The 23,064-nt window shown below is 38.8% G+C and overlaps 1 protein-coding gene across 4 annotated transcripts in view; it reads left to right on the top strand.

Annotated features, from left to right (window-relative positions):
• SPPL2A (signal peptide peptidase like 2A) overlaps positions 1–22,214 on the top strand; it is a 28,183-nt gene extending 5,969 nt beyond the window's left edge. Inside the window, exons 4-17 of one of the 4 annotated variants that reach the window (XM_032700179.1) lie at positions 249–338; positions 3,588–3,721; positions 5,794–5,945; positions 6,685–6,781; positions 8,098–8,199; positions 9,275–9,356; positions 9,657–9,731; positions 10,353–10,409; positions 10,566–10,619; positions 11,046–11,145; positions 11,995–12,072; positions 12,401–12,561; positions 14,686–14,719; positions 19,296–22,214. In XM_032700179.1, coding sequence (XP_032556070.1) covers positions 249–338; positions 3,588–3,721; positions 5,794–5,945; positions 6,685–6,781; positions 8,098–8,199; positions 9,275–9,356; positions 9,657–9,731; positions 10,353–10,409; positions 10,566–10,619; positions 11,046–11,145; positions 11,995–12,072; positions 12,401–12,561; positions 14,686–14,719; positions 19,296–19,327 — 1,248 coding nt within the window. In that variant the 3' untranslated portion in view covers positions 19,328–22,214. The remainder of the gene's footprint in view (positions 1–248; positions 339–3,587; positions 3,722–5,793; positions 5,946–6,684; positions 6,782–8,097; positions 8,200–9,274; positions 9,357–9,656; positions 9,732–10,352; positions 10,410–10,565; positions 10,620–11,045; positions 11,146–11,994; positions 12,073–12,400; positions 12,562–14,685; positions 14,720–19,295) is intronic. The other 3 variants (XM_032700181.1, XM_032700178.1, XM_032700180.1) reach the window with 3 other exon arrangements.
• Positions 22,215–23,064: the final 850 nt, after the last annotated feature.

Raw genomic sequence — 23,064 nt, 5'->3', positions numbered from 1 at the left:
GTTTTGATTATCCCTTGTAATACTATAAAAGCACAAGAGCTGTATGAATCCAGATGTGTTGTTAATATCACCTGTTTTGATTTAAGTACATCTGTCTTCATTAACCTTTTGCACAGGGTGATAAATGAGCTTTTTGGTTTTTACCTTCCTGGAAATACACTGAAATTTAAAGGATAATCTGCTTTTAGGGATCTAACCTGCTTCACAAATAGGCTCAACATACTTATGACTTATACCTTGTCTTTTAGTCTGCTATTTCAGACAACAAGACTGATTTTGAAGATGTGACTCTTCCAGTTGCTCTTATAAGATACAATGACATAGTAGATATGCAGCTGGTAAGTAACGGAACTTCAGCATGTTATGGTTTGTATAAACTTAAGTATTTGAACAAATAAAATAGTTTCAGGTTAGATACAGATGTCTGCCTGTTTTGAATGTACATAGATACTCCTTTCAGTTTCTCAGAAGAGGATGGACATTAAATCATGGAAGTGCTGGTCTTCCTAACTCAGGTGAATGAGAGAGAATGATTGATTAGAACACTAAGAATGGGAAACACAATACTTAACTGGAGGTAAGGAAATCTTAGAAGTCTTCCTGCTAAACAAGATAAGCTGTCTTCCAGTAGACTTGTGTACAGTTACAGATCCTGCCAGATGTGAAGAGGTGCAGCCTGAGAGGGCTGTTCCTTTGGAAGCTACAACAGTTGAGCTTGTAGCTATGGCACAGTAGCTTTCAGGCAAGCAGCACCTTATCAAGTTGGATATTGAGGAGGGTGAAAGGGGTTTTTAATCTTTGCCAGATGAGGAGCTCTCTCTTTATATGGCATGACAGCATCTGTTACAGTGTTAGGCAGTATAGTTTGAGTTTCTGTTCATGAGTTTATGGTGAGATGCCAAATGCTTGTCATTAGAATGAGGCACTTGTGGTATCTGCTACGCTTTATAAGCAGGGAAGTTTGTTTTGGGAAGTATATAGAATATTGCAGGGAGTTTTAAGGAAAACAGTATATTTTCTTCAGTGTGGCTTTTTCTGTTGTTATTGTTGTTTTAGGGTTTTTATTTAGTGTTAAATAGTTTTGCTAAGCAGGAGTTGCATTGCACATGTTTTTCTGTAAGGAGCAGAGGCTAGCTCTAACCTCTGTAGTCTTAGCTTCTTTGGATGAATTTGCAAGCTCACTTCACCATTTCTGCTCTTAATCTTCAGAGCTGCCATGGGAGATTGTCTTAGGTAAGTATGCAAACTGAAACTGCCTAGATTTATAGGACTTTTCAGTTGTTTACTGTCTGTTCCCATTGAAGATTGCTACTTGCTGAGCAGTGACACGACTGAAGGTTTGTGGTGACTGTTCTCAGTCTGCCGTAGCCTTGATAAATAATGTGGATTGGTTCAGGTTGTCCTCTGTCTTCAGATTTGTTCCTTCAAGTCAGACAAGTGTCATTTGCTTAGTTGAGTGATTTTAAAATGCCTTAGTAACATGAAAGGGAACTGGGGCAAGGTTGGGTCCCTAGTTGGTTCTCTGAGTCTTCTCTGCACCACTTTATTGCCCAGTTTTGCTCAGGGTGGTGTCACATAGAATCACTTCTGTATAGCCATAGTAATTCCCCAAAGCAACTTTGCTGGTAGATTGGTGTGCCAGATGATGTCTCATACTGCTATTGAATCAGAGAGTTCATATTTGTCTTACAATGAGATAAAAGTAGTGAAGAACACAGCCCAGACTACAAGTGATCCTTTCCTAGTTCTGATCCAGTTTTTTGCCAAAGCCTTCTGTCATGTCACTGGCAGCTGTTGTTTTGAATGGTATGTCCTGCTTAGACTCTGACAGCCATTGTACTCTTCCCACTACAGTTGTATTTCTGGTTTAACTCTTTTTAAGGCTTCTAGCTTTCTCCTTTTATTTAGAAGAGACAGACAGCACCAGTCTGAGGGCAACTGGTTTGTATAAGCATTCTTTTTACTTTTTCTTACAAGACTTCATCTCTGTGAGCCTTCACCATTTGAAGCAGGTCTGTCATGTGTCTTGATAGCAATAGCACAGTGTCACAGATCTAGTCAGTGGACAGCTGACAGCTCTTTTGCAGTTGTTATCTGATGCAATCTGTTTGATTGTAGTGCTCCCTGTGGAGGAAGTTGAGACTTTGCAAGTTTTTAGGGAAGAGAAGAACAATATAGGAACAAAAGGAAACAGTTACTTTAGATTCTAATGTGAACTATACTTTGTAAGATCTATGAAACTTAAAGGAAGAACTGGATTAAGATATGTTGGAATTTAATACTAAAAATATATGAGCCTTTAGGTTTCTTGGGGGGGTTGGCACTTTTTTGAATCTGGTTTGGGGTTTTTTATTTTTTTACATAGAGGATGCTGTAATTTGGATAGGGTTTTTTTCTCTTTAATGTTGTGTTCCAATTCATACAGCTGCAATGTTTCACTAGAATTTAATTTTATTCCTTGTTTTCTGAACTTCCATAACTGCAGGCAAAAAGAGTGATTCTGACTTTTTTTTAGCCTGCAGAAAGGTTATTATCTGTAATTAGGTAACTCAGATGCTGAAATGAATCAGCTTTCTTCCCATGTGGGCACTGTATTCCACTGCACTACTGGGCTTCCCATTCAGTCTCTCTACTTCCAGTTTGATCTTCCTGTAGCCAAACCTGCCTGGCATGTTCTTCTGCTCTCCTGCTTTTATCTCACATGCAGACTGTAAACAAATCTGGGTTTTTTGCAGCATCTCTGAAGTCTGTTCTCACTGCACGGTAACTTTAGATGTCTTGACTTCCTTTGACTGGAACAACAAGCCTGTCTCCCCTACCACCTTCCATTTTCTGTCAAATTATCATCCATTCTATGCTTCTGAAATCTTGCCTTTCAGTCAAATGGAAGCATCTTGGTTTTGCTTTCAAGATTTTTGTAGGATTCAGTACCAGTTACATCTCAGTGTTCTCTTCCATTTTCTTCAGCGTCCTTCAATTGATTGTTTTATTTACTTAGGTCTCAAATTTTATAAGTAATGTGAAATTGCTTTCTTCTCTTTTGAATCCATCTCAAATCATATTTGTGTAAAGCTAGTAAATAACTTTCTGCCACTTTGATTTTTCACTGTGTTCTATCTGAAGCATCATGTCTGTATCTGAACAGTGAGATTTGTGGTTTCAAGAGCTAGAGGTAGATCTCTGCTGATATCTTAAGTGGACCTGTGAGTTTGTATTTCAAGTGGATTACCTTAGATATGCTTTCCTGCAAAGAAGACATCTTTGGTAGTACTTGATATATTTGGGCTAGAGGCACAACTTCTGGGAAGTGTGGAAAGAATGCAAAGAAGCACCATTTTGTCTTGTGGTATCCCTGTGTTTCCACTCTGGTAGTAATAGGATTGTTTCCAAACCTGACCATCCCGAAAGATAACGTGGAAAGCATTGCTTCTTGGTAAATATATGGGATCTTTTGTGCACTAAGTTGAAAACTTCCTCTCAGCATTGTATAGATCAAGAGCAGGAAACCATGATGTACATCTTGTTGGAAAATAAGCCCTATAATTTCTTTGTTCTCCTTATGAACCAACTTGTGTGTTATTTTTCAGACACTTGGAAATGAAGTTAATGTGACTCTGTATTCACCACCTTTGCCAGAGTTTGATTACAGCATGGTTGTCATCTTCCTAGTTGCTGTGTCTACAGTGGCACTGGGAGGCTACTGGAGCGGAGTAGCGGAACTGTAAGTTTGTGAAATGGAACTGCTTAAATTACATGGACTGCAAAGTGTGTGAAAACTGTCACTATCATCAGTGAGAAATTATTTTGCTTTATGTTGGTAGTTTTAAAATTAGAAGATCCAAGTGCAATTAGCTGCTTTGCCATGAAATTTTTGAGCACTGCAACCTCTGAAAAATCACTTCAGATCTTTGAGGAGCCTTGAGTAAAAGTCCCTGAGGGATAAAGCAGCTCTTAGGAGAAGGAATGAGTTAACATTTTGATGAATTACTAAGCAGTCTGTAACTGGCATCATAGGTCTCCAATATCCACAACAGAAATTAGGTATTTTCATTATACCTTTCAAGTCCAGTGATTCAAGAGGTATTTCTGTAGTTGTATGTAGTGTCTACATTGGCAGGGGTCTGTACAACTGCTCCATCCCAGCTGGCTGTGCAGCACTCCTGTCACTAGGAACACTGGGAAATGCAGTTTGGTTGAGTCTGGCTGGCTCCAGATAAAGTCCAGCCTGGCTTATCTGCTTCAGCTTTGTGTGTTATCTGGTGGAGCAGCAGAGCTGGGGCAGCAGCAGGTCCAGGACTAGGCAAGGGCAAGGAGGCAGCAGCAGTCCTTGTGCAGGGAAGAGGAGGGAGTGGAAGTGTACAATGTGGCAAAGGCAGAGAAACAAGGTAGTAGGGGTTTGTGCCCTGTGCTGGGTGTGCAGCTTTAACAGATGCACAGAGCTGGTTTTAGTCTGGGGTTAGCTGGCTATAGCTGGCCTTTGAGAGCATGGCATTATGCTGCAGTGTTCTTGGGTGCCTCTGTGTGCTGAATAGGCCAATGTGTGTTGCTACCTTCCATGTCTCAGTGGTATTCTGGTGCTTTGGTCCCCAGAACAACAGGGAGAGGATTGTATGTGATAACAACAGCTTCCTCTTTCCCACTAGTTACGCAAATCTAGTGATTTTAAAGAGATTAAAGAAGTAGAACGAGGGGAGGTGTGTATGTTTCTTTTTTTAAAGGTTGGATCTGATTATGCTTCTTTTTCACCCTGCAGTGCTACAGGGTGTGGCTGCTCTGACTGCTAAAATAACAAAATGTGATGCTGTCTGCCATATTGAAAAATACCTAGGTGTAATTTATTAAACTTGTGAAAGTGCTCTTTCATAAATCTAGGGTGAGCTTTTTTTTTAAAGCTGCTTATTCAAAGCATGTCTTCTGAGAAGGTGATTCATCTAACAAAGTGCCTTGCTCCTGTGGGTTTTTCTCTTTTGAAGGTGGCTGTTTGTGCTGAATTCAGCATTTTGTAGTAGGTCCTGGGATTCATCAGGAACATGTTATCTGATGGGCAAGTTGCACTGGTGTCTGTACTAAAGAGTAGAAGGGCTATCTGCTCAAAGAACAAACACAGCAATTTAAGTCTCCTTATTTTTCATGGTGAGGTATAAATATGAAGTATGTATGTACAGAAATTTTACTCCTAGTGAAAGTCCCCAATTACACCCCCTCTCTTTCACTTACCCTTACACCTTATAATTACAGAGTAAAAGAACTAGTACATAGCCAGCTTCATTCTGCTAACATGAGTGGGTTTTGCAGACACTTAATGTCTAATTGAGGTGTCAAAACAGTGTGCAATACTCATGATTTTGATTTATTGTAGACATATTTATCAAATTGTCTACATTTAGCCCAAGAAATTTTGTAGGCAAGGTCATGCCCTAATGGAGCTGAGTGTGTGCATCCTGGAAAGGAGTTTAAGAGTCTTGGACTACTTTTCTTCACACAGATCAGGGTTTTGATTGGGGAGTGCTCCTTAAAGTTGGCAATCACCACACAATTGGAAAGGAATGCAGTTAAGAATCTTTTCTTTGTGCTCTATGCTAGGTTGGAAGTGCATATCTTCATTAAAAATGGAGAGAAACCCAAACAGCAAGCATACCACTTTTTCTCTGTTTTAAGTCTTAATAATAGTTTGAAGGATTAAACTGGAACACTGTCAGTCTAAATGCTCTACAGCCAACAATTATGATCATAGTAAAAGATTTTCATAATCTGCCATTTGAGGTAAATGTGTTTGCTATTTTCTTGAAACAGGGAGAATCTGAAAGCAATAGCAAGTCCAGGGGAGAGAGAAACCAGACGGAAGAAGGAGGAAAATGTTACCTTCACCCCTGTAACAGTTATCTTGTTTGTTGCCATCTGTTGTGTCATGCTGGTCTTACTTTATTTCTTCTACAAGTGGTTAGGTAAGAAACAATGAATAATCTCATTTGACTTATTTTTCTATGTGATCTTATTAGGTGTCTAAGTCTGAAAGTAGATTTCTAAACTGGAATGAATGTAATTTTTTTAATTGTTCTCTCCACGTGTGAGTTGAAGGTTAAAAAGATGTAATTGCTACTTAAAGGAGAGAAGCTTTCTTCAACTGTCTTGCAAAGACTGTCTTAACAATGCTTATTCTGAATGATGTGGAGAAGAAGTGACTAGCAATGAGTAAAAAAACCTGTGTGATTTATATGAACATTCTTGGGAGGATGGCAATGACAACCTATTAGTGTTTAGAGTTTGCTTGATGAGAATGTTTTTTAGTAGCTGGGATTTGGTGTTTGGTTTTAGTTTTTTGTAGTGAAGATCTGGCTAGAAAGCAATTTTGATACCTCTAAGTCAAGTTTTTGTTTGATGAGAACTTTGTCATGGCAGAGACACTCAGAATTGAGCACTTTCTGTCATCAGCTGACTATAGTCTCCAGTGACTGTATCAAGCACTGGTATAACTGTTAACAGTTTATATCATGAAATCCTAGAATCGTTCAAATGATCCAGTCTGATGATCCACCCAGCACTACCACCGTAACCCCTAAACCATATCACCCAACACTAGATCCAGACACCTCTTGAACCCAAAATATCAAATGTATGTTGTTGTGTTTGATTCCTGTTTGTTATTTTTTGTCATTGATTCCCATCTTCATTCTTTTTATTTAGTATATGTTATAATATCAGTCTTCTGCTTGGCCTCTGCGATGAGTCTGTACAACTGTCTGGCAGCGTTAGTAGGAGAAATCCCATTTGGGCAGTGCAGGTATTGTTCACCTTCAGTTGTTATGAGTGTGAGGTTTCCTTCATGTATCTTCTGGTTGCTACTCAATGTGGCGTGAAAATATGAGTTTGACAAAGTATTTCCTGTATGGTTTAGTGCGAGGGATAGTTACAAAAGAAAATTACAAACTTCTTTAATAGATACTAAAGGTATATGTAGCATAATCAACAGTTAAAATAGTTGTGGGAGATTTTCTGCATTACCTTCGTTGGAAAGCATTGCTGGAGTCAAGTTTGAAAGGCTCTGCTTGGCTGTCTGAGCTTGGTTTTACCAAATTCTGACTGCCTGTTGTGTGCTCACTTTGTTCATCAAGGAACTTTGTAAGGTTCTGCACTTTGTAATCCTGCACATTTGATCCTGTTTTGAACAAGTACTACCTTGTAGGCAAGAGGGTTTTTTCCCTCATATTACTCTATACTGTACCTGTGAAATGCCAAGTATGAACTTTATTGCAAAGGCAACACATTGCTCACATCATCTGTGTTGGAAGGCAGCAGTTACAGTCCTGACTTGGGTGGTGTGTTGTCAGTGTACAGACAGCCTCTTTTTACTACTCTGGGTTAAATATCCTGCAGTTATTAGTGAGTATGGGAGTGCCCCTGTTTTCCTCCCTTGTATTTTCACTTCAAAAATCCTGAATGTTTAATGCAACAAATGATTCTTTTTCCCCAAAAGAATGATGCTTATGAACTTGGAATCATGGAATTCTGTTTACATGTTCCTTAGTGCAGGATATTTGTGCCAGGTGATCCAGTAGCCCATCAAAGGTAGAGATCGGGTAGAAAAGACAGCAGGTTTTGTGTAAGCTGCAGGACAGGCATTACTTCTGTCAGTTAATATCAGTTCAAGAACTGTCCCAGACAACTGGAAACAGATATTGGCTCACAGTTTTGCAATACATAATTACCCCATTTTAAATCTTCTATTATGTGTCCTAAAACTGATTTTCCTCACCACCACCCTTTTGTGCAATCATGACGTGGCTGTCCCTCACTGACATAGTTCAGATAACTGACAGAAATGGATTTAACAAACTCAACCTGCTTGCTGCCTTCTCTGGATGTGTTTGCTAAAATGAGGACAGGCCATCAAAGCCCCACTTGGCTGGTTTTTAGTGTAGTCCAGAAAAGGATTGGTGCTGCAGTTGCAAGAATAATGTCACAGTCTGGACAGAACAGCTGGGCAAAGGAGAAGCTTTTGGGATGAGAACAGCTGGTCAGCTTAAGGAAATGTGATAGAACAGGCATGTGTCTTGGCTGTTGCAGGCTTTCTCTTTTAATTTAATTATTTTCTTTTAGGATTACATGTTGTAACAAAACCATTGAAGTGAGGCTTATTTTTCTTGCTGTGTTCTGCACAGCAGCAGCTGTTGTCTGGGCAGTGTTTCGAAATGAAGACAGGTAAGTGATGCATTCCAACTTCAGAGTAATATGAATAATTAGCATTAATGAACTTCCCATCCTACCACTAATCCTGCAGTGTAGCATCCTTCTAAACTCCAGTGCCAATTTCAAAAAAGTCATGAAAGTATTTATGAAGCTTAACAAGCCTGGGAGTAATAGAGAACAAAGCTATGCAAATGAACTGTGTGGTAATTTGAAGTTACAAAAAAACCTGTGAAGACGAGGAAGAACTAGCTTGATTGCTAAGGACTGCCCCAGAAGGAAAAGGTGCAGAAGAGCATAGGGACCTGAGGTCCTGTGCTTCCTCTGGGCCTGTAGAAGCACAGGACCACAAGTACACAAGTATTGTAGTACATCCTAAGTAGCATCTTAAGCCAGATGCTCAGTAGGGCTCCCAATCAAGTGAGCAATCACACAAGTGGACACCAAGGCCCTCTTATAGCCCATGTTCAACTCATTTTCTCTTTAGAACATTGATGAAGAAAACTGTTAGGGTATAATCCCAGCTGAAAACCAAGCCCCCCCCACAGCTGTTGGCTTAGTCCACCCCCAGTGGGATGGGGGAGAGAATCAGAAGGGTAAAAGTGAGAAAACTCATGGGTTGAGAAAAAGACAGTTTAATAGGCAATAGTTAAATCAGAAGCTGCACATGCAAGCAGAGCAAAACAAGGAATTCATTCACCACTTCCCATGGGCAGACAGCTGTCTGCCATCCCCAGGAAAGCAGGGCTCCATCGTGCATTACTGTGACAACGCCATCACTCTGAACATCACCCCCTTCCTCCTTCTTCCCCCAGCTTTATATGCTGGGCATGGCACACATGGTCTGGGATATCCTTTGGGCCAGCTGGGCCCAAGCTGTCCTGGCTGTGTCCTGTCCCAGCTCCTTGTGCACCTCCAGCCTCCTCACTGGTGGGGTAGGGTGAGAAGCAGAAAAGGCCTTGGCTCTGTGTAAGCTCTGCTTGACTACCTACAACATCCCTGTGTTATCAACACTGTTCCCAGCACAAATCCAAAACATAACCCATACCAGCTAGTGTAACAACCTGTAAAAATGTGGTTTTATTTTTAGGTGGGCTTGGATTTTGCAAGATATTTTGGGAGTTGCCTTCTGCCTAAACTTCATTAAAACACTGAAAATGCCCAACTTTAAGGTACTGTAAGTTGCTTACCTTAACATAGTATTCTACTGCCGTGAATCTGGAAGTTTATTGTCAGGAAATAGATTTTCAACACTCAAGAAATCTATATTAAAAAATGTAATCTTTACAATTTTTAATAATTATTAAAAGACACTAACCCTATTCTAAGTGTTATGCCAGATTAAAAAGCATGGCACAGGGTGGTGTTGGGTTGGGTTGGTTTTCACATGGTGGCACAGTAATGGTACCAGAATCCAGCTATGTAATTCTTGAAAACCCATAGTAATATTTTCTTCTCTTTTTTTTTGCCAGTCCTGTGTAATACTTCTAGGCCTTCTCCTTCTATATGATGTGTTTTTTGTCTTCATAACACCATTTATCACGAAGGTATGTCTGTGAATTTATCTTAATAAAAATGTCTGGTTACTGGGGCAGTGCTTTTGTCCAACAGGTTAGTGTTTTCAGAATTCTCAAGAGGGAAAAGCTGACTTTCTTTTCTTTTTTACCCATTTAAAACAACAATGGCCTAAATTTTTATGGCAATCACATGGCCAAAAGTAAACTGTCCCCAGTTGAGGGACAGTGTGGTGATGAGAAATTACTGCCCTCTGGGTTTTTTCCTTCTTTTACTTTAAAGACCTGTATATTGGAACATGCTCTAGTATTTTCTGCCATGCTCACTTGCAGTGTAGTATGAATTCTGTGCAAGCATCGCCTGCTCTTGTTTTGAAGCAGAAAAGCTCATGGCAGAAAAAGCTGACGTGTTTTTATCTAAACTTCCAGCTACATCTAGTGGACTTGTAGTTTGGGGCTTTTTTTTAACAGTGGTTTTAGGCTGGACTACCTGATTTTTATCCTATAATACTGTACAATACTCGGGCATTCGCTTTGTTCAGGATTTTTCCAATCCTGAATTGTAGGTGGAGGTACAAGCAGTTTTTGTAAATGTAGTATGAAAGTTTTGATGCATTAAACCACTAACTTTTGGAAAAATAACTGTAATTTCAGAATGGGGCAAGTATAATGGTTGAAGTTGCAGCTGGTCCCTTTGGAAACAGTGAAAAGGTATGAAAAGTCATTTTAACACGTGCAGCATAAAAATACTGACTCTGCGTAGCTAATTCATAGTGCGCTTTTTGGCATAACTTTCTCACAAAATACAGCAGCTTCTGCTATTTTCTTATAAGTATTAAATTCCTGTTGACTTGGGTTTGATCCTAGAGTGATGGAAACTTGGTGGAAGTCCCTACTGAACGCTCAGCTCCCCATGAGAAAGTAAGGATTGTATTTCAGATACTGGATTTTTAAATTATTCCCTCTGAAAAGACTATTCTTTTGGGGAAAACCTGACTGTCCAAATTTCTCTTCAGGGCCTGGATATCATTGATCAATATTCTATAGTTAGGTTAATAATCCAGATTTGTTACTCCCATTACATGGTTAAATATTGTTTTAACTTTTTTTTTCTTTGGTGTGTATATTATTCGTAAATCTGAAATTCCAGCTTACCTGTTGCCTTAAGCTTTATCTATTTTCTGTGTTGGTTTCTGGTTTTTACTTTAGGTTCGACCTATTTTAAAGTTCTCCATTAACAATAAATTAATTATATTTAAACTGTTTATTAAATTAAGCAACCAAAAATCCAAAACACCAGGATGCTTTAGATGAGATTTATATGGCTTCTGAAATAATGTTTTCCAGTTACCTGTGGTTATTAGAGTACCTAGACTTGAACACTCTGCATCGACACTGTGTGACTTGCCATTTTCATTGCTGGGTTTTGGAGATATTATTGTCCCAGGTGAGCAAAGGTTTTGGTAATTGTAAATTAAGGTTAAATATTTTGGGTTTGATTCTCAACTGACTTACAGTAGAGCTTGTTCACAGAGCAATTACTAAATCAAATGCTGCAGTTTGCCTTGATCTGTCAGTGCAGAATACAACAAAAGCCACAACAGAAGAAGAAAGCTTGGTGTGTTACAGAACACTTCAATTGTGACAGGTTTTTTCTATTGCACTGGATTGTGTAAATACAAGTCACATGGATAAATCCAGTTGTCAGTATTAACTGAATTTCATCCAAATCTCACAGAAAGTAGGTATTCTGTGACTTCATGGGATTTTTGTATCCAAGACTACATAATTAGAGGTGAAGTAACAGAAAATGCATTGCCAAATTTTTCCATCTTTGTCAGAAGAGCTGAATTTTGCCATAGTTGGAGCGTTGAGCAAACTACTTAAGCACGTGCAGGCAAAATTGCTGAATGTTAAGTTGTGAGCATTAGAATCCTGTTGAAGAAAAGTATTAAAAATAGGTTGTTACTCCTCTGTGTTAGAAAACTGAAAACAGCCTAAAATAGCATAATTACTAAAAATGTAAATAGCTTGCTTAAAAAAAACCCCACCTTTTAATATTGAGCTCGCTTGGCTCATATTTCCATTATGGTTTTGAATTCCTGGGCTTACTGTAGGATTTCTTAAACTGGTTCTTGGCTTTCCAGAAATAAATGGGAAGAAGATAACATACAATAGTGGGAAGTCTTACTGTAAATTTTTTTATGCTGCTTTCATTTGGAGATTGGGGAGAAGAAAATTCATGGCCAAACATTTCATTAATCCTTCTCCTTTTTTAATTTTTATTTCCTTCAAGGGCTTCTGGTTGCCTATTGTCGAAGATTTGATGTTCAAACAAGTTCATCTTCTGTATACTACATTTCCTGCACAATAGGTAAATCATATGATATTTCAGTATTGTTGGTCTTCATAATAGCTTTGTTTAAATGTCAGAACTAGGTAGTTTTCTTCAGGTAAAGGTTCAGTGTTGTCAAGAATCTCTTTATAAACTCTTTTTAGTGTGCCTGCTAATATTTAAGGTGACTATTCTTAAAGGTAGTCAGTTGCTTTGAGAAATCTTGCAAATGCAGAGCAACCAGTTGTCTGTCTTCAGTTATATTAACAAGGAAGATACTGCTTTTAAAAAAATAATTCTGGCTTATCTGACTTAATCTAAAAATTCTCCTGTTCTTGATTGTGTCTGTATAAATATCTTCTTATAGCTTATGCTGTTGGTATGGTGCTGACTTTTGTTGTTCTGGCACTAATGAAGATGGGACAACCTGCCCTTCTCTATCTTGTACCATGTACACTCATCACCAGCTCGCTTGTTGCCTGGAGGCGCAAAGAGATGAAGAAGTTTTGGAAAGGAAGCAGTTACCAGGTAGGCTGGATGCCTTGGGTTAATTCCTTTGGGTATATGCTTCTTTGAGTACTTGGTGATATATCACCTGCAGTCCCATTTTTGCTGGTCTTCCTGTGATCTTTTGGAATTAATAAGGAAAAGTAGTTTTTACTCTTAGAAAATCTTAGTCTAGGAGTTGACATGGAGAACAGAGCTTAAGGGAGATGAAATAGCTGGTTCAGTACTTAGGGAGGAAAAGTACTTTGTTCTATTTGCTTAAATCTGTTCTCATAATTTGACATTCCTCATCGATCATCTTGATGTGGTATGACATGAGTCACTGAACTAAGCATCCAGACTCCAATCTGCACTAGTCCTGTATCAGAGACAGTTCCAAAAAAGGTTAGTGATCAACTAGAATTTTAGAAACTTTCCATGCATCACTGATGTCCTGCATTGTCAGGATTGTATGGAGCACTCAACAACAAAATAGCTGGGTGGTTACATAAGTTTCCTGTCACAGCACACACTGTGGGCACACTGCCTTGGGTATTCTGCACTCCCCCCTCGGTTATGTCTGACACTACCCAGGAATTGCACTCCTTAAAATGCCACCTGCTGTCTGTTGCCACGTGCACATTTCCCCGCTGGAACTCGCTGTAGTAGCTGAGTGTGCCAGTAGCCCTTGTGAGCTGGCACTGAGCATAAGGCAGACCAATCTCAGATTACGTTTTGCTTGAGACCTAAAGTCCAATATGGTTTGAATTCAGACACTATCACCTGTGTCTAGGCTGTGTTGAACTCTGAGATTGGGTGGTTTCTTGTTGGGGGAGGTGGGTGTCAGGTTGATGGAAAGGAGCAGCTCCTGCTTTTTCAACTTCGGGATTGCAAGGTTTAAGTGGGTTAGTGGAAGTCAAGGGTAATTCTTGTAAATGTAAAACTGCAGGCAGGCAGCTCCTATAGTATTACAGCTAAACACTGCAGCTGAACCTTTTGTTCATCTAACTAATATTGTACACCTGCTTCAGCTGGAGGTTGGCTAGGTGTGAAATTACTCCAGAGATTTTCAGCTTTAACTAAATACCCTGTCTTTTTGTCTACAAAAGCACCTTTTCTCCTTTCCGAGGTCCAGTGAATAGAAATGTTCCTCTGTAGGTCTGAATGAATTTGGCTTACCATGCATTTATATATGAATTGGTGACTGTTTGCTATCCTAAAATGAACAGCATCACATATATGAAGCCCAGTAGCTTTGGGTTTGTTGGGGGCAAAATGCTTTGCAATTTATTTTCTTCACTTGTGTTCTGAGTAAGATTGGCCTAAGTAAATTTGGCAGCTCTCCTTAGCGACAAAAATTTCTTGTACTTCTTGTAACAAAACTCATACTTGAAAGAATTATGTTGCCATAGTAGTTATTTCGTGTCCTTTCAACTGGTTTCTTGAAGGATTAAAACTGCTCTGAACTTCAGCTTGTTTTGAGGTCAGATGACTTCATTTCTAGCATGATTTAAAATGTTGATTTCAACCCCCACTCTACCACCCCAAGTAGACTTGTCTGTGATTGAGCACCTCTGTGTAGCTTTGCTAACTCCTATTTTTCTATAACTATCTGAAGAATATTTTTATATTAATTTTTCTTCCCAGAGGGTGTTATTCAAGTTGCACTCTGGAAATGCTGCAGTGTTGATCTTTTCATTTGATGTTCTCTTCACCTAAAGCTGTATTTTGAACTGTCTTTACTGCACTTACAAACAAACATGCCAAAACTCCAAACAAACAAACAAAACCCCAAACCACCCAAACCCACACAGGCCTGGGGTTGAAATGTCCAGTTTTCAGTGCTCAGTCTAAGGAGGAAAGATAGAGAAAGGTGTCAGAAGACTTTTTGGCTACAGCTGTGGTGATTTTAACTTGGGCAGAGGTGCCCCATTGATAAGGGTAGTCAGACTTATGTAGAGGTTTGCTTTGTCCTCGTGGGAGCAGAGAAACCTTGCACAGTTGTTAGAGCAAAGTGTCCTAAGAATAGGGGTAGAAGAGCATGTGCAGTGCATCAGTGACTAAACTTCATAGTAGTTCATTAGTTAGCTTTTTTGAGTTTTGGGTTTTTCTGGGGTTTGTTGGTTTTGTTGCAATGGTTTTAATAATTGAATGAATTTTATTTAGGTATCGGACTCGTCCAGGACGCCTTTGCTACAAGGTGTGATTATGGTCTTCTTTTAATGCAACTTTCTTAATCATCTTGTGGTTTCTTTTTTCCTTTTTTTCCCCTCCGCTTCCTCTTTTCAGTCTTTTTTGCATCTACTTTTTAATTTCTCTGGATAGCTCAATATAAGGGGATAGAACTGAAGACAAAATATAAATCTGTCATCACACTTGAGTGTTTTGGGTTTTTTATTTTTTTTAAAGGAATACAGGAAAATGTAATTAAGTAGCAACAGAGCCATGATTCCTAAGCCTGAAGGCAGGCTTCCTATGCTTCTTTACTCTCTAACTTCCCAAATCCTTAGGGGTGTCTTAAAATATTTACAGCTGATATTATTTTCTCTTCTGTTACCTATATTGAAGTCCTTCACCTGATTTTTCTGTGTCAGTGCGTTGACATGAAAACCTGCTTAGTGCTAAACAAAAACTGTCATATTCTGTTATAACGCTGAGCATGATAAATTTGCCTTTAGTAATTGCATCTACTGTCCCTCTGTCACCTGCCTGCTGCACAGTGTCCTTTACCCCATCCTGCCTGCACTGCTTGCAGTGGGAGCCGGGATTGAGACCAGCTTTTGTGGTCTTACCGCTGTGCAGCGTCTGGACTGCAGCGAGGTTTGACCTTTCTTGGCTGTAGCTCATGACTGCTGACACTGATGGTATTTATTTTTACTGTCCACATAGCTTGGAGAGAGCAGTGCAAGCTTTCAAATTTCAGCTTCATGTGGAATTTAAATATAATCTTGAATTATAGTTGCTGGTCTGGAGTTATACATCTATTTATAAAGCGTAGGGTGTCTGCTCTGTACACTGAAGACAATTTGAGATGGTGAACTCTGCCTGACTGTGTCTGAAATTCTCAATTAAAAAGTGCTTCTCACTAGCTTCTTTCTTCTAATAAAGAGAACTTTAACAACTTAAGTCTCATTAAAAAGCCCTAATAATAAACAAATTAGATATAAACTGAAGATGATATTAGAAAGTGGGAGGGGTTGAGTGCAAATGAGAAGCAGATGGTGAGACTGTATTTTTATAGCTTAAAACTATTCTGTCCTGCTCTGTGCACTCAAGTTCTTGGATAGGTTTGTTAAAACCAGTTTTTCAGTTTCTGCTTTATACATATGACAAATACTTGACTCCTCAAGATAGCTCTGAGGTCCCATAATTCATAGCTGAGATCATTTGTTTCTGTGTAATGATGCAGTCTGAAATTCTAGTTATGCTCCATGTGGCTTTTTTATGGAGTAGTCTTGAGCTGTAATGAGTTGCTGCACAGGAAAACATTTTAACTATTCTGAAGCACAGGCACAGGGATTTCTTGGGAGAGTAATGTGCCAACTTTCCTGCCACCTTTTAAATAGGCAGTATTGCTGCTGTAGAGTGTATAATAAAGGTTTTTCTAGGTTTTCTGGATTGCTTATACTCCTCATGCATGCCTGCATGATAAACTAATTTCATACTTATTTTCCAGTTATTAATTTTAAAATACTAGTTTTTTTTGCATCAGTACAAGCTGTGAAATACTTTTAGTAGTAACATGAAAAATCTAGTGGACTAATGCAACTTTGAGATTTTCTACATAGGACAGTTGCAACTTCTGAGAGTTTGTCAGTTTTAAGTGCTCAGCACTTCTTATCTCCGTTTGAAGTAATAAATCAACAGATTTGGCATTGGCATGTTACACAGCATGCACCTGCAGTTTAGTACCATCATTTTTATAATCACATTTTTAGAAACTCACAAATTCATCATACCTGTGAGTTGTTAAGAATTCTGTGAATGCAACATCATCCAAGTGAATCTTGCAGGCAAGTGTCTTAGGTACTGTGTACTCTTACAGGGAGGAGTTGGTATTACCATTTCTAGTTTGGCTCTGTGGGAGTGCTTTTTTGGAGTGAGTTTGCTGGGTTTAGTTTTTAATTGTTCACCATGTTAGGAGATAGGTTAAACATAAATGTGTTTCAGTTACAAAGCTGTCTTAACACCTCCCCCTTAAAAACTGTCAGGAATTCAGATGTGGGAGCAGAGCTTCTAAATCTCTTCCACTTTTAAAAATGTTCATCAGCTCTCCATAATGTCAGATTGCTTTGACTCTTTTGAGGGTTAAAACAACAACTTTGTCCAGAATTGTATCGAGGTGCCTTCATTTTGCTGCTGGCTGTCATAAAGATTCCTGCAGCTTCTGCTGAGGCTTTGAGGATGGAGTTGTCCTGAGAGAATCTACAATGGAGATACATGTGTGGGAAAAGCTGCTTAATGCGATCTCAGACTTTTAGAGAGGCACCTGTTATCTCCAGCTTCAAGTTATAGGCTCTCCTTCAATGTGGAAGAGAGATTAGAAATGGGGTGGGGTGGCTTTTTTAACCTTGTAACATTTATATAAAAAGAAAACAAAAAAAACCCATCAAAACATCCTTGATCCTTTACTGGGCCTTTTAAAGTTTTTTTTCAGGTTTTTAAAAGTTAACTTAAAAATCTGATTATTAAGCTGAGAATTTAAAATTTAATTACAGGTGCTGTCTCCAGCATTTGTACAAAAAAGTACATTTTTTTGCTACTTCCAGTGTTGTAGGGTTAAGAAAAGAACCTTTGACTATGGAATACACCGAATTGTTGCAAACAGTGGTGACTCTTAACTCTAGAAGCATCTTGTCTCTGCTTACCAAAATTACCTTCTCTCTGCCAGCTGTTATATCCTCCTTCATCCCAGGGAAGATCATCTATGGCATGACTTGATGTAATATGGTACTGTGGGGGGAGGTTGTTCTTGTTTTATCCTGGAAACAAATACTTCAGTCTTCATTCCAAGGGATGGTTTGAGTTCTGTAATTGTAGGGAGTGTTTTGCTTTGGGTGACTTTTGATGTGGATTTTTGGTTACAGTGCAGGGGGGAAAGTCTGAATATACTGAAATGAATGCAAAATTGTCATTGTCACAGGAGCTGGATGTTCACTGCTGGACTGAGTGTGTGCTGTTGCTGTAACTCAGTTCTTAGGTCTGTTGGCAAGACTGGTGCCTGCCTTTATTCTTATTGTCTTAATTCTGACACACAAAGAAAGAGTTGTGAAAGATCTTTTCTGGTCTGAGTCAAATTGATATTGTGGCCACTAGGCTCTCCTGAGCATTACCCAAACCCCACTGACTTGTTTTTTGGAACAGTCAGCTTAATGTACAGCATGTTGGTGTGGCTGGACTGTGAAACACCTTGTTTAAGCAAACCTGCTTTTGATAAGATGTATTTGTGTGCCTTTCAATGAAACAATCCTGTTGGCATAAAAGAAGGAATGGCACAGGGATGGATCACAGCTGGAGAAGGAGAGAAGTTAATGGAACTAACCTCTTTACCTTGTACATAGAATTATACCACACTAAAATGTGTACAGCACAACAGTGTCAGAGCCTGTCTTTGTGTTGCCAAGGATTCTCCTGTGGGTGCTAGTAAACAAGGAAACTATTGTGTGGAAATCTGCCCAGCTTAGATCAGAACCCACACAGTGAGCAGCTGTTTCACAGAAAGACAGGGAGGATTTTCACTCCTAGGCTGGTTATGCCACTCAGGAAGAATGTCCGTGTGGTTTTCTACCTTTCGATGCTGAATGCATTATCCCTTGTCCTAATAATCCTGCCACGCTGGGCACCTGAGCTCCTTGACACTTTGTTTTTCAGCATTAGTTGTGCTACTTGTGTATCTTCTATCTATGGTTGTCAGCTACAAAACTGTCCAGTTCTTGGCCTCTTGTTAATTATGTTTAATTCTGAAGCCCTCAAACTGATGGTCTTGGTTTCTCTCACTAACAAATGTGTACTTTACCTGTGTAATACATTCAGTGACTTGTCCCAAGGGGAAAACCAGAGCCTTCATTGCCTTCTACCACTACAGCAGTGGATAGGGAAATGGGGCTTTTTAGTTGGGACAAGTACAAATTTGTCTTGTGTTATTCAAGTGATCTAATCAGTTACATTAATTGGAAAGTATAATCAGTCTACATAATAGTCTGGTTTAGATTCTCATCTATTGCAGGACTTTACAGTTCCATTTACCTTATCCTATTTAAAATAGAAGGAAAATTTACAAAGAGATGTTACCAATAGTTAGTTTTTACTAATAATAATAGGTAGCCTTTACAGCCATGAAAAGAGAAAGCCACTCTTTTCTGTTCAAGCTGTTGCTTACCACCTGTAAATGTTGGGTTAGATCCTAGAGTCTACTTCCAGTTCTGAAAACTGTGTCTTTTGAAAAATTTGCTTAAACCCAATTGTTTTTTCGTTCTTTGTATTTAATAATCAAGATACTTCTGACTCATAAGTTTAATTTCTTGTAGAGGTCTTGAGTCCTTGGTTGGAGAATGCTTTTGTAGTGGAAAGCATTAGCTAATGGAGCTTTGATTATTTAGCTTGAATACTTCTTTGATCTATAGAGGACTTCCTATCTGTATGCTGCTAAAATGTACTCTAACAAATGTTTAATTATATCTCTCTTAGCTAACAAATACTTCGGATCAATGGGGGGAAAGCAGTATTTCTTTATAAAGAGCCATCTCTTTTCCTTTCTTTTTTCTTTTTGCATTTAGATGATGGAACACCTGGATTACACAGGAAATGAAGAAAGCACAGCATCGGCCCCTGAACAGCCTGGAGGACAATAACATATGGAATCCTGATTCAAAATGGCATTTGAATTTTCAACAACTGAATTACACTAAATTTGGTGAAATTTTACAATGGAGTGTTTCCCACTCTGTGTAAAAGGGTTTTTTATTTCTGCACCTATATTTTTATGGAAAATATTGTTAACGACATAAAAGTAATCAAAATAGACTTGCATTTTTACAGCCAAACCATAGCTAGTAAAACTGTGCCTTATTTCAATTTAAATAAAAGGATATTTTCTATGCAATTTTCCAACTGTGTTTCTATACAGTATATTTTTGTACAAGTTGCTTGCCCATATTGGTTTGATGCCTGAACAGTTTTTTTAAAACTTTGATTGATTAGTCAAGTTTCTTTAAAAGAAAACACGCTACCTTTCCTAGGATTTCCTTCCAGATTTTGAATGCAATGTTGGATTGTAATGCAGCTATAGCAACTGAAGAATGAAAGTATAGTTCCATTACTACAAGTAATTCAGTAAACAGTGTGTGTGTGTCTATGTACGTTGTAAGCCATAAATCAATAACAGGGCAAATTTAGCGTGGGGTTGTGAGCTCTTCCTCCCTCCCTCCCCGTTGTATCACTGGCTTATGCCTTAACTGTGAAAATTGCTAAGCTTGGGTGCAAGTCTTTGGATTGTATACATCACCAAACATTTAAAAAAAAAAATAAAAGGGGGGGAAAAAAGGTACTTACACAATGATCCTGAAAACTTCTGTGCAGCTGGAATAGTTGACAAACAAGATGGTGCAAAAGGCAAGAGGTTTTTTGCTCAATAAATGCTTTTTTGGGGCATGGTGTGAAGTGTTAACTCTGGCCTGGTTCTTCTACTGGTTAAGAGTAGATCTGTACTAGGTCTGTATTTGTGGTCTTCATTTGGCTGTGGATCAATTCAAAGGGATGGGGGAAAACAGGACAGAATGTTTTTGTTTTTTTTTTTACCTTTTGCATCTGCACCATACTTTTTTAACTGTTTTTGAAAATTCTTTGCAATTGATAGACAAAACACGTTTGAATAGTGCTAGTAGTGCCTGTGTTAGTTAAAGCCAATGCATGTGTTTAACTTGTTTAATGTTAATTTGTTTTAGCTCTTAAAGACTTGGAAAAGGATAAATAGTTTAAACCATTATTTGCATTCAGAAGAGTTTGAGTTTGTTTGACACTTGTTCTTTTTTCAGGAAACTGCAAATTGAGGGGGATTAGGCATAAAAAATTTGTATAGCTGTAATGCTAACACCTCACACCAAAGAAAACTGGAGAAGGCAACAACGGGAGACCATTGAGTTCACTTAATGCTAATGTCAGGTAGTTGTTAAAGCATTTTTCCTATTCTTTGAATGAATGTCATTCCTATAGCCAGCATAAGTTCAAGAACCCTGGGAAAACAACCCAGTAAGCACATGCTGGGCAGGGGCAGTGAAGACTTTTCCTGCAGTGCCTCATGCGAGTGCCTCCCTGTTTGTCTGAAGGTCACCTCTGGACATAAGATATTAGGAAGAGATTCTTTACAGAGAGGGTAATCAGACATTGGACTGGGCTTACCAGGGAAGTGGTGGATTCTCTGTTCCTGGAGGTTTTTAAGATGAGACTGGATGTGTCACTTAGTGCCATGGTCTAGTAACCACGGCGGTGGTGGATCAAGGGTTGGACTTGATCTCCGAGGTCCCTTCCAACCCAGCTGACTCTATGATTCACAGTTAGTTTGGGGCGTGTCAGCTCAGGAAAACTTACCCAGATTAAATCTGGCTTAGCTAGATTTACTGTGACAGTATGCTAATTAAGGCAATTATAAATCTATATCGGCAGTTAACAAAGACTTACTGCAAATTCATTCGCAGCTTTATGTGATTTATATCAAGTTTAAACTTTTGTTTGCAAGAGGGAGGAGCAGCCAGACTGACAGTCTGGATGTCAGTTGTTTCCATTCGGGCGGACTGACCGTGGTGCCGGTTGATACGGGTAAGATAAACACCTTGTTTGCAACTTCCCTAAGGAAACAGGATTTACAAGCAGGTTTTGTATGTTAGCAGTTCCCCTCCTTGACTTGAGCTTGAACTGACAGCCTCAGAATGCAATGGTCATCTTCAGTTTTTATTTGACTGGCATTTCGTAAATTACAGCATACCTCAGTGTTCCAATAGCAGACTGAAAATGTGTCTTCTGATGTGTTGTCGTGCTCTTTGACAAGCCCAGTATCTGCAAAAGTTCAGTGATTTTGAAGAAGTTTCTGAAAATTTCTGAAGCAGATAAAGAAGTCATAACTCATTCCAAGTCATGCGGCCTTCAGAAACTTCACAAACCTATGTTATATGACTTCTTTGTCTCTTTTGAAATTTTCTGCATTGAGAATTTACTAAATTTTCAACTATAAATGATAATGAAATTAGTATAAAGACCTTTGGCAATGTAAGTGTATTCAGCAGCTGGCTGTGGAACCTGTGTCTTGTTCTGTGCCTAATAATGCTCCATGCCTGATCATGCCTGAGGTTTCACACACGTGCTGCAGTTTAATGGGGTGTAAACTAACTTTTTCCTTTCAAATGCTTAGGTGCTTTGTTTACAAAAATTAAGAATGGAGTTTAAAATTTTATATAAATAGTAGGTTAGTATTGACTACTGAAATGAGGTTTTATAAGTTCAACAGAACTGATTGCAACACTTCTAGCAATTCTGAATGTTTTTAATATTAAATTTGGTTGAGCTAAACACTGTTAAAAGCCTTGTTAGTCATACTTCAGTAGAAAAATCTTACTGCCTTTTCATTGTATGTTTACTGACAACAGCCCCCTTCCTTATGACTCTTAAGTTATCACCTTAAGAATGTTATTAATAAATGTTACTTGGAAAAAAGATAGTTGAGTAATTGCTTTGTTCTAACTCATCTTTTTCTTACTGTGAATGCTCATGGCAAAACAGTTACTACTTCATAATACCAAGTAAATTAAAAATCCGTGATGCAGCCCCATAAATGTGTAGTTGCAGTTTTCATCTATGTATCCAAGTTACAATTCTGTTTGTAGGTATCTGTGTGATAGGTTTGGTGGATTCCTTTTCTCTATATTTTTAATTTTCTTCTGGGGTGAAGAGCAGGCAACTGAAGTCTGTGAACTAACCTACATCTGTTGGACTGGTCTGATCAGGGAGTGCTCGTTGCACAGCTGTTAGTCATGAGCTCTGGGAAAGCACACCTGACAAAAATGAGCAAGAAATTTATTTAACACGTGCAAACTTCTTGCTGCTTGCACTCAGCCCAGGAAATAGTGCTGCAGAAGTATTTTCAGCTGAAGGTGCTCAGCCTTTAACATGAGGGCAAGAAACAGCCACACCTCGGACATGAAACCCAGGCTGGGTTGGAAATGTTGTCAGGGAAAAAGAAAAAAAGTCACTGAACCTGAATAGACTTGATATGTGATCCTTGAGACATCCCTACAGCCCTGTGATAGTGTGTTTGTATGCAACATGTTTTTAAATGTTTTGAGCCTCTTCTGCTCATACATTGGAGGTTCCAGTAGCATTGAGTCTCAGTAAGTGAGTACTTAAAAAATTCTTGTTTTCTTTTTGGTTTAAGTTTTGAAGGAAACTCTCTAAAATGTTCTTCGAATTTACTTATTTTAAAAAATAAAGAAGTTAAGAAGAACAGACACAGCTGCAATCAGCAAACTTGTTTTTCACTGTCTGTTCCCCATGCAT

Source organism: Chiroxiphia lanceolata, chromosome 12 (genome assembly GCF_009829145.1).
Source record: "Chiroxiphia lanceolata isolate bChiLan1 chromosome 12, bChiLan1.pri, whole genome shotgun sequence".
NCBI lineage: Eukaryota > Metazoa > Chordata > Aves > Passeriformes > Pipridae > Chiroxiphia > Chiroxiphia lanceolata.
This window is presented reverse-complemented; position numbering and strand designations above follow the sequence as displayed.